Source organism: Anolis sagrei, chromosome 11 (genome assembly GCF_037176765.1).
Source record: "Anolis sagrei isolate rAnoSag1 chromosome 11, rAnoSag1.mat, whole genome shotgun sequence".
In the NCBI taxonomy this organism is placed as follows: Eukaryota; Metazoa; Chordata; class Lepidosauria; order Squamata; family Dactyloidae; genus Anolis; species Anolis sagrei.
Window position 1 is genome coordinate 27,184,802 of NC_090031.1, and position 12,954 is coordinate 27,197,755.

Consider the following 12,954-nt stretch of genomic DNA (forward strand, 5'->3'; position numbering starts at 1 on the left):
TGAGCACCAATCCCAAGAGTCGGACCCAACTGGACATAACATCAGGGGAAAACCTTTATCTTTACCTATACTGTGTTGGGCTACAAGAAGCCTTTATAAGAGACATGTGAAGAAGATATAACATGTAATATTAAGTTCAATAAATTTTTAAAAATCCATCTGAAAACTGATTGAGTAGCTAATCTGGGTCTGACATGAGTGGAGTGACTCGTGAAATCATCCTAGAAAGCTAGAGGTAGAGTTACAAGCTGGGTAGACAAAGGGAATTCAGTGGATGGAGCATATCTGGATTTCAGGAAGGCCTTCATTCAACAAGGTCCCCCATGACTTTCTGGCAAAGGTCAGCCTCACGTTGATACCAGGCAAGATTTTGGGAACAGCTCTCACAGTCAAGAAGTTCTTTCTCATGTTCAGGTGGCATCTCCTTTCCTGTAGTTTGATGCCATTGTTCTGCGCCCTAGTTTCAAGGGCAGCAGAAAACAAGCTTGCTCCCTCCTTCCTATGACTTCCCCCCACTTCTTGATACATGACCTCCTCTCATGTCTCCTCTCAGCCTTCTGTTCTGCAGGCTAAACATGCCCAGCTCTTTAAGCCACTCCTCATAGGGCTTGTTCTCCAGACCCTTGATCATTTTAGTCACCCTCTTCTGGACACATTCCAGCTTGTCAACATCTCCCTTCAATTGTGGTACCCAGAATTGGACACAATATTCCACTAAACCCTGCTTAGGACACTCCACTTGTCACTTCTTTCCAGGATGAAGAGAAGCATTGGGGGGAATCACCCTCTGGATTCGTTCGCTTAACCAATTACAGATCCACCAAACCATAGTTTTACCATTGGACTAGTTCCTTGTCAAAAGGTCATGGGGGACCTTGTCGAAGCCTTCCTATAATCCTGATCTGCTCTATCCATGGCGTTCCCCAGCTTGTTACTCTATCAAGAACAGAGTTCAGATGACTTTGGCAATGCTTGTTTTTGATCAATCTGTGTTTACTATTAGCGATGACCACATTTGTTTCTAAGTGTTTGGAGACCACTTCCTTAATGATCTTTTCCAGAATCTTGCCTGGTATCGACGTGAGGATGACCGGTCTGTAACTGTTTGGGTCATCCTTTTTTCCCTTCTTGAAGATAGATAGGGACCCCATTTGTCCTCTTCCAATCTGCTGGGACGTGCCCCATTCTCCAAGAACCTTCCAAGATGATTGCTAGTGGTTCCGAAATGACTTCCTTCCACTAGTTCCTTCAATACTTTTGGATATAGTTGATCTCGCCCTGGGGACTTGGATTCGTTTAGAGCAGCCAGGTATTCCTGGACGACTTGTTTCCCTATTTGGGGTTGGATTTCCCCTAATGCTTCATCCACTCCATGTTGCTGAGCTTGAGGGTGACTTTCTTTTTGTGAGAAGACCAAGGCTAAGAAGGCATTAAGTAGACCTGCCTTTTCCCTGTCCCTTTTCAGCATTTCCCCATCTTCTCCTTGCAGAGGCCCTAATGCCTCCTAGTTCTTCCGTTTTCTATCGACATAAGCAAAGAAGCCCTTGTTATTGTTTGTAATGTTCCTGGCAAGCCTGAGCTCCTTTTGTGCTTTAGCCTTGTGAACCCTTTCCCTACAGGAGTTGCTTATTCATTTGAATTCTTCTTTGGTGATTTCTCCCCTTTTCTACTTCTACGTCTCTTTTGAGTCTTAGCCCAGTTAGAAGTTATTTTGATATCCATTCTGGCTTCTTTGCACTTGTCTTATTTTTTCTCTTTGTTGGCACTGTTTGCAATTTCACCTTGAGTATTTCACTCCTGAAAAATTCCCATCCATCCGTAACTCCCTTGTCTTTTAGTATCGGTGTCCATGGAATGCGACTCAGTATTTCCTTAATTTTTTGGAAGTCCAGAATGTGGCTTTGACTTGTTTTAGTTTTACCAGTATTAAAAAACTCCAAAATTATAACAGTAAATAAAGAACAAAACTCAAACATAGGAGAACTCCAGATAAGAAACAATCAGGCACAGCTAATCACCTTTCAACAGAGGATTTCCCTCCAGGCAGTAACAAGCCACACTTAAAAACTGTCAGGCCATCATATGCTAATCAAGGTAGCCAATTGAAACATTCACACCTAGCTCCAACAGACAAGAGTTCTTTCTCCCACCCTGAACTTTCCCAGATATATAAATGCAATTTTCCTAGTTTCCAACAAACTTCACAACCTCTGAGGATGCCTGCCATAGATGCAGAAGAAACATCAGGAGAGAATGCTTCTGGAACATGGCCATACAGCCCAAAAAACCTAGAACAACCCAGGGTTTTCGTTTTGTTTATTAGTTTATTATTATTATCATCCTCATGTTAAAGGAATGACTGTGGTTCTTGAAAATCTACATAATTACGTGGAATTATCCCCACTATGCAGTACCTTAAGATGAAAACAAGCTGCCTTTCCAGTTTACAGCAGGAACCGAAGGCGACTTTTCAGACAGCGGATCGCTGTTGTGGGTCACAGCCTGTTTCTAATCTTCTATTCAGCCACCAGCATGCAAACAGAAACCTCCAGACAAACACACTCTTAACTTCTTTCAAATTGCGTTCAGTGGTTTCTTTAATCTTTTAAGCTTCCAAGTCTAATCTAGCAGCTGCCATCAAAACTACTTATGTAAAACGGACAGGAAAGAAATGAGAGGCTTCAGCCGAAGGATAGAAAATGGGCGCATGGAGGCTAAGTGGTAAGTGAGCACAGTCTGCAAAATTTCACATTACACAGGTAATTTTCTTGCACGCATTTAATTGGCTATTTCTGTGCTTCCTAGAGTAGCCGTTTGTCTTTGGTATCCTGTGTTTTTGGGTGTATGTTTTTATAATAGTGTTTTTGATATATGTATTTTATTATATGTATTTTATATTGATGATTTGACTTAGTTGTATCCTGCCTTGAGCCATTAGAAAAGGCACATAACAAAGGAAATTATTATTATTACTACTATTGCTATTGTTACTAAGAAGACGTGCCAGGTATGTAATTGAGGCACAAGTCACTTTTGCCAACAGAAATGTCTTGCACTGCTAAAACCTTAGGAACTTATCACACTAGAGTTTAAATGGTAGGTAAAGAGTGTGGATTCCACTTTAAATTCTCCTGAAGAATTATTTATAGAATCACAGAGTTGGAAGGGACACCAAGTGCCATCCAGGTCAACCCCCCTGCCATGCAGAAAAAGCACAATCAAAGCGCTCCTGACAGATTACCATCCAGCCTCAGTTTCAAAGCATCCAAAGAAGGAGCCTCCACCAGACTCCAAGGCAGAGAGTTCCACTGCTGACCAGCTCTTATGGTTAGGAAGCTCTTCCTAATGTTCAGGTGGAATCTGCTTTCCTGACATTTGAATCCATGACTTCATTAGAACCTAATCTCCAGGGCAACTGAAAATAATCCCGCTCCCTCTTAGAATCATTGCATCCTAGATGGAAGAGAACCCATGGGCCATCCAGTCCAACCCCATTCTGCCAAGAAGCAGGAAAATTGTATTCAAAGCACCTCTGACAGATGGCCATCCAGCCTCTGTTTAAAAGCCTCCAAAGAAGGAGCCTCCACCACACTCCAGCGCAGAGAGTTCCACAGCTGAACAGCTCACACAGTCAGGAAATTCTTCCTCATGTTCAGGTGGAATCTCCTTTCCTGTAGTTTGAAGCAATCATTCCGCGTCCTAGTCTCCAGGGCAGGAGAAAACAAGCTTGCTCTCTCTTCCTTGTGACATCCTTTCACCTCTTGATACATGGCCTTCCTCATGTCTCCTCTCAGCCTTCTCTTCTGCAGGCTAAACATGCCCAGCTCTTGCAGCTGCTCCTCATAGGGTATGTTTTCAGACCCTAGATCCTTTGAGTCACCCTCCTCTGGACGCATTCCAGCTTAGAGTCAACATCTCCCTTCAGTTGTGGTGTCCAGAATGGGACACAGTGTGATTCCAGGTGTGGTCTGACCAAGACAGAATAGAGGAGTAGCATAATTTCCCTGGATCTAGACACTAGTCTCCTATTGATGCAGGCCCAAATCCCATTGGCTTTTTAAGCTGCCATACTGCATTGTTGGCTCATGTTTAACTTCTTGTCCACAAAGTCTGCAAGATCTTTTCCATACATCCTGCTGTCGAGCCATGTCACCTCTCATCCTTTTCCTTAGGATGTCCTTTCAAATATTTAAATATGGTGATCATGTCTCCTCTCAACCTTTTCTTCTGCAGGCTAAACATGCCCAGTTCTTTAAGCCGCTCCTCAGAGGGATTCATAATTTCCAGACTTTTGATCATTTTAGTCTATGGCTCGGATCATTGTCTCAGGGAAAGCTTTTCCCGATTGAAAGGAACTTCTCAAAACTGTTAATAGGCTTGCTGACGTAGGACAAAAAAAGTACTTATGTGTGGGATTTTAACTGGGAAAAACCGGATGTAGAAGGAAGCCTGATGTCAACTCATAGCATGCACTTTGTTCAGTCTTTAAAGTAGTAATGTTAAACATGTGGCCCTCCAGGTGTTTTGGACTCCAGCTTCCAGAATTCATTATCACTGGGCAAGCTGGCTGGAGTTGGAGGTCCACCCATCTAGAGGGCCATAAGTTTGACACCTTTGCCTTGAAGAGACAAAACCTCCAAGATCATGGTGATGTCACCCTCTCCAGCTGAAAAAGGACACTGCTATGGATGTCCACGTTGTCCGAATGCCCAATCACCATCTCCCAAAGCAGTTACTTTACTCCCAACTCAAGAACTGGAAGTCCCCAGTGTCAAGACCTTGCGTCTAACGGCAACCAGATGCAGAGCCTTCACAGCAGTGGGGCCATCAGTCTGGAATGCTCTGCCACCTGAAGTCCGTGCCCTGCGGGACTTACCAGCTTTCCGCAGGGCATGTAAGACATACCTGTTTCGACAGGCTTTTAACGTTTGATACTGTTGTTTTTAAATTGTTTTAAATTGCTTTTATATTTTGTTAGATTTTAGCTATTCTTGTAAGCCGCTCCGAGCCCCAGGGGAGTGGCGGCATATAAGTTTAAATAATAAATAAATAAATAAAATGAGAAATGTAACATTGATGGACAGGAAAAGAGAGTTAAAGATGATCTTAAAGCCAATCTTAAAAACTGTAGCATAGACACCGAGAACTGAGAAGCCTTGCTCTAACTGGAGGTCAGCTGTGACCAGCAGTGCTGCAGAATTCAAAGAGGCACGAATGGAGGGTGAAAGGGAGAAACGTGCCAAGAGGAAGACGTGTCAAGCCAACCCTGAGTGGGACCGCCTTCCACCTGGAAACCTATGCCCTCACTGCGGAAGAGCATGCAGATCAAGAATAGGGCTTCGCAGCCACATACGGACCCACCGCCAAGGCACCAGACTTGGAGGACCATCATCCTTGGGCTACGAGGGATGGCCTAAGTAAGTAAGTAAGCTGTCACCCTCTCCAGCTGAAAAGAGACACTGCTATGGATGTTTCTTCCATTCCACAAGGAACTAATCCAGGATAACTCATGAAAGGAAGGGGCGGGGGAAAAAATAAGATTACTGACAGCTGCTGCTTGAGTTCCATATTAAAGGTTATCACTCTAATGAAATTATACTCCACGAATGCTGTATATAAAAATAAACCACGGGTTTGCTTTGATTTACAGAATGCCCCCAAAGCCAAAGATGCGGGACGGGTGTGAAGCACTTGGCAAACAGACAAAGGATGGATCTACACTGACTCTATCCTGCGGCTGATTCACCCATTTGCTACAAAAACTATTGAGTGTTTACAGTGGACTCTGCCAAAATGCTTCATTTGTACTACACGAAAAGGAAGATGAACCAATTTAGTAAAACTTCCAAATTCTGATTTATTATTGGTAAATATTTGATTTGTATTACTATTTTATATACTGATATATCAGCAGTTGCATAAAAATTTCTCCAGTGAAAAGGAACCGCGAGTGGTTTAAGAAGCCCCGTTATATATCATGTTATATATCAAGCCCCAGGGGAGCGTACTCACTCCATCCATGTTTAACATTTACACAAATGACCAGCCACTGCCAGAAGAGAGAAAGAGTTTCATCTATACTGACGATCATGCAATCACCGCCCAAGCAGAGAGCTTTGAAATGGTTGAACAGAAGCTTTCCAAAGCTTTAGGTGCTCTTACTGACTATTACAGGGAAAGCCAGCTGATTCCTAATCCATCTAAAATGCAGGTGTGTGGTTTTCATCTTAAGACCAAACAAGTATCTTGAGCTCTGAGGATTACCTGGGAAGGAATCCCACTACAGCATTGCAGCATGCCAAAATACCTGGGAGTTACTCTGGGCCTTGCTCTGACTTACAAGAAGCACTGCTTGAATATCAAGTGAAAAGTGGGTACTAGAAATAATATCATACGAAAGCTAACTGGCACAACCTGAGGATCACAACCAGATACAGTGAAGACATCTGCCCTTGCACTTTGCTACTCTGCTGCTGAGTATGCATGACCAGTGTGGAATACATCTCACCACGTTAAAACAGTGGATGTGGCTCTTAATGAGACATGCCACAGCATCACAGGATGTCTACGCCCAACAACACTGTAAATTATACAGTTTAGCCATTATCAAACCACCTGGCATTTGTTGGAAAGTAGCAACTAATAATGAAAAGACAAAAGCAGTGACATCTCCAGAACATCCTCTGTTCGGATATCAGCCAGCAAGCCAATGCCTTAAATCAAGAAATATATTTCAGAGATCTACAGAGATACTCACAGGAACAGCTCAGCAAGCAAGAGTCCAAAAGTGGCAGACTAAAACCCAGAGCCTCAATCCATGACTGATACCAAATGAAAGACTCTCTCCTGGGCATACAGAATACTGGGCAAGTGTTGAACTGACTATGCTCTGGCACCACAAGATGCAGAGCCAACCTTAAGAAATGGGGCTACAAAGTTGAGTCCACGACATGCAAGTGTGGAAAACAGCAAACCACAGACTATCTACTCGAATGTAACCTGAGTCCCTGCCACATGTACAATGGAGGACCTTCTTACTGAGACACCAGAGGCACTCCAAGTGGCCAGCTTCTGGTCAAAAGAAATCTAGTATAATGCCAAGTTTTAAACTTTTTTGTGTTTCTTAAAAATACTTTATAATTACCCTCAATTTGTTTGTAACACGATAAATAAATATAATCATGTGTATGACACAATCTATATAAATAAAAATGTAATGTTCGTTTATGGGATTAACATAACTCAAAAACCACTGGACGAATTGACACCAAATTTAGACACAATACACCTATCAGGCCAATGAGTGGCCATCACTCATAAAAACACTGAAAATCACAGCAGAAGAGACTTAAAAAGCCAAAAAACAAAAATATACATTACAACGCATGCGCAGAATCACATATATACACAAATATATGCATACATACACACAAAACACATATATACAGACTGGGCCACAGCAACACGTGGCACGGGATGGCTAGTAATAGTAGTAGTAATAATAAACAACTCTATGAATCCTCTGTTTAGGATGTGACTTCATTGCTGCATTTGTGCTAGAATAATACAAATAGACTAGATGGCCCAAGCGGTCTCTTCCAACTCTATGGTTCTAATGCAAGCTGGAACGGAAATCTCCCTTTCCTGCTCATATGGCGATCGCATATTAAGCTAATGAAAAGCAGTCACTTCCCATGTTCCAGGTTTACAATGCATATAATAATAAATGTACTGAATTTATTTATTTATTTAGCAAGGAAAGGGTTTTTTTTAAAGAAGGAAAGCAGGCAAACATTTTTACAACTTTACCTGCAGGGGGAGCTAGAACCTAAGGAAATTCCCATACAAGTGTCTTCTCTTCATTGAGCAAGAGAAACAAAGGGATAGTAATAACCAAGGTTCATAACAAACCTTGCAACAGTTCTTGTACATATGCATGACTTATGCCATAGGAGAAACAGAAAACCTACACTTTTACAAAGGGAAAATCAAAACGGTAAACTACACATTTCTTCTTTGCATTTTGAGATTAAATCTGGATTCACGAATACTCTTGAGTCTAGAATCTCAATCCCCTATAGCTGATTTTCAATTACACCTTCTTTCTAGGGACTTCTGAAACATTTCCAATTGTGAATTATTTTCACCTGAGACTTTTTAAGTGCCCCCAGGTATATAAGTATGAAAAATAGGTTTACAAATCATAGAATCATAAAGTTGGAAGAGACCTTGTGGGCCATCCAGTCCAATCCCCTGCCAAGAAGCAGGACAATTGTGTTCAAAGCAATCCCAACAGATGGTCATCCAGCCTCTTTTTAAAGCCTCCATAGAACACCACACCAGTATAGTAAAATTAGCAAGTAGTTTATTGAAGGATAAATGTAAGCAAAGCAATAAAAATGATAGAAACAATAAAGTCGAAAACAGAATCTTCCAAAGGTAACAAATAGTCCATGAACTTCAAGATACAAAGGTAAAAAAACAAGGTCCAAGGATGCAAAATCCAAAAGAACAAGACAGCATGGAGATCCAATATCTAGAACAGGAACCTGGCAGAACTTGAAACATGAAGCTAAATATCCACTTGAAACAAGACCGTCATGAAAATTCAACATTGATGAGACTGAGCTAAAATCCTTTGCAACCAGATAAGAATTTCTTATCTCTTTTCTGGCAGATGGGCTGACCTTTGGCAATCTTGGCAACCTTGTCTTAGTTTACAAAAGTCTTGTTTTCTATCTTCAAACTCATTAAATTCTGCTCCTGACAAATAATCCTCAGAAGACACTTTCTCAGAGAAAGGCTGCTGTGGGCCTCTTTCAGGAATTTGACCTTGGGAATCTACAGGAGAAGCACTCCCACTTGGGCCGCTCAGTAAGACCAGAACCAGGCCTTTCAACAAGGCCTGGACTTGACCCAGGCCCAGGAAAACCATTATCCCAATTAACATCAGACACAGGCCCAGGAAAAACATCACCTCCATTGGCATCAGACACAATCACAGGCTGAACTACAACAGCAGTTCGAAAACAGCAATGTGAGTAGATAAATAGATACCACTGCGGCAGGGAGGTAAAAGGCGCCCCTGAAAGACATGCTGGCAATTCGATCAGGAAGGCGTCAATAGACAAGAGGCTCCTTGGCGTTGAAAAATTGAAAAACAGCACCTCCCCATGGCCAAGTCGAGCACAGCCACCAGATGTTGGATATGAAAAACAGAGAAGCCTTGCCTCTGTCTATATATTGTCTGTCTTTATTTACTGTCTAACGGCATTGAATGTTTGCCATGTATGTATTCTGTAATCCGCTCTGAGTCCCCTCGGGGAGATAGAGCGGAATAAAAATAAAGTATATTTACTGTATTATTATTTTCACTTTTGGACTTTTCCCTTCTTGAACCACTTGTTCTCTTCTGTTTTTCCAAACATTTCCAAGGGTCACAGTGATAAATACACAGTTTACACTGAATGCAGAGACAAAGTAATTGAATAAGATCAGGAAACAGGAATACGCTGCCATTTTCATAATGACCACAATCACAAGGTTTATGGTTTACAAATTAAATTTGAATGCTGCTGTATTTTCCCCCTCCAACCAAACAGCACAACCACCCAAGTGACAAATGGCCAAGAGAAATAATGTTAGGCCTGCTTCATTAAGCTAACTCAAGGCAATGGATACTGTAATGGGAATGACTAAGACACTACATGTACTAGGACAGTGGTTCTCAACCTTCCTAATGCCACAACCTCTAAATACAGTTCCTTATGTTGTGGTGACCCCCAACCATAACATTATTTTTGTTCCTACTTCATAAATGTAATTTTGCTACTGTTATGAATCGTAATGTAAATATCTGATATGCAGGTTTTATTTTCATTCACTGGACCACATTTGGCACAAATACACAATATAATATTGGTGGGGTTGGGGGTGACTGATTTTGTCATTTGGGAGTTGTAGTTGCTGGGATTTATAGCCACTGTGTTGGACGCCAGTTGCTATTTTTCATCCTCTGCAATCCCCTGGAATATAGATCTGAACATTTGATCCATATCTAAAGAGAGTAGTGATGTAGTATGGTCTCCATCCGCTCCTGATTTCTCTGTGAACAGATCAACAGTCTGGGAAAGAAAGTCTCATCTTTGCGCAGAAGCCTTGCTCTTGAATCTCCAATGGCAGAAGACCGCAGAGCTATAACGCTCCCTTTATGTCACATTCCTCTTGTAATAACTTAAAAGTATATTACAGAAAGCCCAGACAAGACTTAGGGAAAAGCGATGTGACCAAGCTCACTAAATTATTCATTTTCAAGAAGACAGGCTGCCTTGACATATTGAAAGAACCTGCTGGGAGTATGTTAACCACCGAGATAGTTCTCACTTGCACCATAATAAGCATAAAACAAAGAGCCGGTTTCTAGTGAAGTTTCCTTGAAATATTGCTTGGCAAAACTATCTCTTTTTATGTGATGCCAACATCCACAAATACAGAAAGCACCAAAAGAACCACTGATTAATCAAAAAGATGCAAAAGAATGTATGGATTGCCGCATATTTGGAAACCCATGCAACATGGCACAGGTTATAGTCTCTGATTTGTGCAAAGGAAAGATGCAAAACTCCTTTGAGAGGAACATAAAATGTCCAACCAGGTACATCTACTCGGTAGAACTAATGCAGTTTGACACCACTTTAACTGCCATGGCATCATAGGAGCAATACTTTTCCAAGTTCTTTCATCTACTCTGCAAAAAAAAAAATTGCTGGCACCTTAACAAACTACAAATCAGCCAATTCAGTGCCTTTAAAATAAACACAACTGTTAAGGTAGTCCTTGGCTCGACGAAACCACTTGCTGCAATGCCACTTCCATTTGCCATTTGCTTTTATTTATCTTTCATTAAAAGCATGAATTCACACACATATTTGTAGAGGTTTACTTCCCCAATTCTTCTTTCAATGAGTTTTTTAATTTATTTATTTCCAATTATCAGAAACAAGTAAACACATTTACTGTATGTTTCAAGGCATTCAGAGAAATGTGCCAATCGAAGAAGAGTTTTGCAATTTGTACTTTCATTTGGGAAGTATGAATACTTAGTATCCTAGCAGAATTCTAAGAATTCTAGACGTTAGAGCATGTATGGGCAAACCCAGGCCCGGGGGCTTGGATGCGGACCCTTGGCCTCTTTTCTCGGGCCCTCCTCTCTCATACCATCATATCCTCCCTTCTCTCCTTCCTTCCTTTCTTCCTTCCTTCCTTCCTTCCTTCCTCCTTCCCTCCCTCCCTCCCTTCCTTGCCTTCCTCTTTTTACCACTCTCCTTCCCTTGCACCCTTTCATCTTCCTGCCTTCCCTTTTTCCTCCCTCATTCCCTCTCTTTCTCCTTCCTTCTCTTTTGTCTTTACTTCCTTCTCTCTTTCCTCCCTCCCTCCATTCCCTTCCACCCTTCCTTCCATCCTTTTCTTCCTCCCTAACTTCCTTCTATCTCTTTTTCCTTCCTCCTTCCTTCCCTCATTCCTTACCTCCCTCTTTCTCCCTCCCTCCTTCCTTCCCTTCCACTCTTTCATCCTTCCTTCCCTCTTTCCTTCTTCCCCTCTCCTTCTTCTTCCTTCTTTTTCTTTTGTCTTTCCTTCCTTGTCTCTTTCCTCTCTTCCCTCCCTCCCTTCCCTTCCACTCTTCTTTTTATCTGCCTCTTCTTTCTCCTTTTTCTTTCCTCCTTTCCTCCTGGGGGATGTTTAGCTAGGAGAAGAGACAGTTGAGAGACAACATGAGGACCATGTTTCAAGATTTCAAAGGGTATCCCATTTAGAAGGAAAAGGAGGGGGGCAACTGTGCTGTTCTAGAGACCAGGGCACAAGAGAGCAATGGGTTTAAATGGCAGGAAAGAGATTTGACTGAAAAGATTAGGAAGAATTTCCTAAGAGTAAGAACTGTTTGAGATGGCATAGGCTGTCTGGGAGTGTGGTGGAGTCTCCTATTCTGGAGGGTTTTCTGCAGAGGTTGTCTATTGGGAGTGCTTTGATTGTGCCTTCTTGCATGGCAGGGGGTTGGACTTGATGGCCCTTGGGGGTCTCTTCCAACTCTAGGATTCTAGGATTCTATATCAGGAGTAGGCAATAAGGGGTCTAATAGTTAAACTTTTTCCCTCCCACCCACCATCTCATCCTGACCAAAATCAACCCTTTTGGGATCCAAATGTTTCCCATCTATCCTTCACTTTCTGCCTCCAAAGAGAAGAGGAAGGGGAGGAAAGGGCCTCGAGGGCTTGGGAAGAACCCCTCCCTCCTGGCCCGCCCACTTAGCTCCAGCCTACCATGCACACCCGCTAGTTAGAAAGTTTGCCCATGGCACATGGACTTTCACATTGTAGCAAGGAGAGCAAAACTAATTACTTCATCCTAGGACTTTCGGAGAAGAATAACTACGAGAGCAGCCGTAACCGGAAAGACACACTACGTCAAAGAGGACCAAGATGTTACCTTCAAACAGATATCACCACACAAAGTAGCAGGTGGTAAGGTCTTCCAATAAGCCAAATTTCCTACCTGTCGGAGACCTTTCAACAATTTCTTCCTTTTCCTGAGGTGCTGACAAAGGTTGTGGTCGTTCTCCCGGTCCGAACTGTAGTGATGATGGTTCAGGCTATTTTTTTTCAGATGATACGACAGTCCGTTCGTAAGCATGTTCCGTTTCTTTTTCACCAAGGGATTCTGGTGGTCTTCCACGGGGTCATGGGGCTTCACGACTACATCCTTCTGTTGAAATGGGGGTCAGAGAGAAAAGAAATGGAAATATTGGTCAAGAAGAAGACAACCTCCAGAGAAAAAGCCCCTGATGGACTTCTGGACAGCCTATACTTTACAAGAGTTGGAAGAGACCCCCAGAGGGCATCTAGTCCACACCCTTCAGCCAGACAGAAAAAAAACAGTTAAAGCACCTCTGGACAACCA

General features: G+C 42.3%; 1 protein-coding gene across 8 annotated transcripts in view; it reads right to left on the reverse strand.

Annotated features, from left to right (window-relative positions):
* The window catches only part of AUTS2 (activator of transcription and developmental regulator AUTS2), a 504,556-nt gene that overhangs the window by 415,439 nt on the left and 76,163 nt on the right, over positions 1 to 12,954 (reverse strand). For 7 of the 8 annotated variants that reach the window (XM_060756936.2, XM_060756940.2, XM_060756937.2 and 4 more), the window contains exon 2: positions 12,550 to 12,759. In XM_060756936.2, coding sequence (XP_060612919.2) covers positions 12,550 to 12,759 — 210 coding nt within the window. The remainder of the gene's footprint in view (positions 1 to 12,549; positions 12,760 to 12,954) is intronic. The other variant, XM_060756935.2, reaches the window with a different exon arrangement.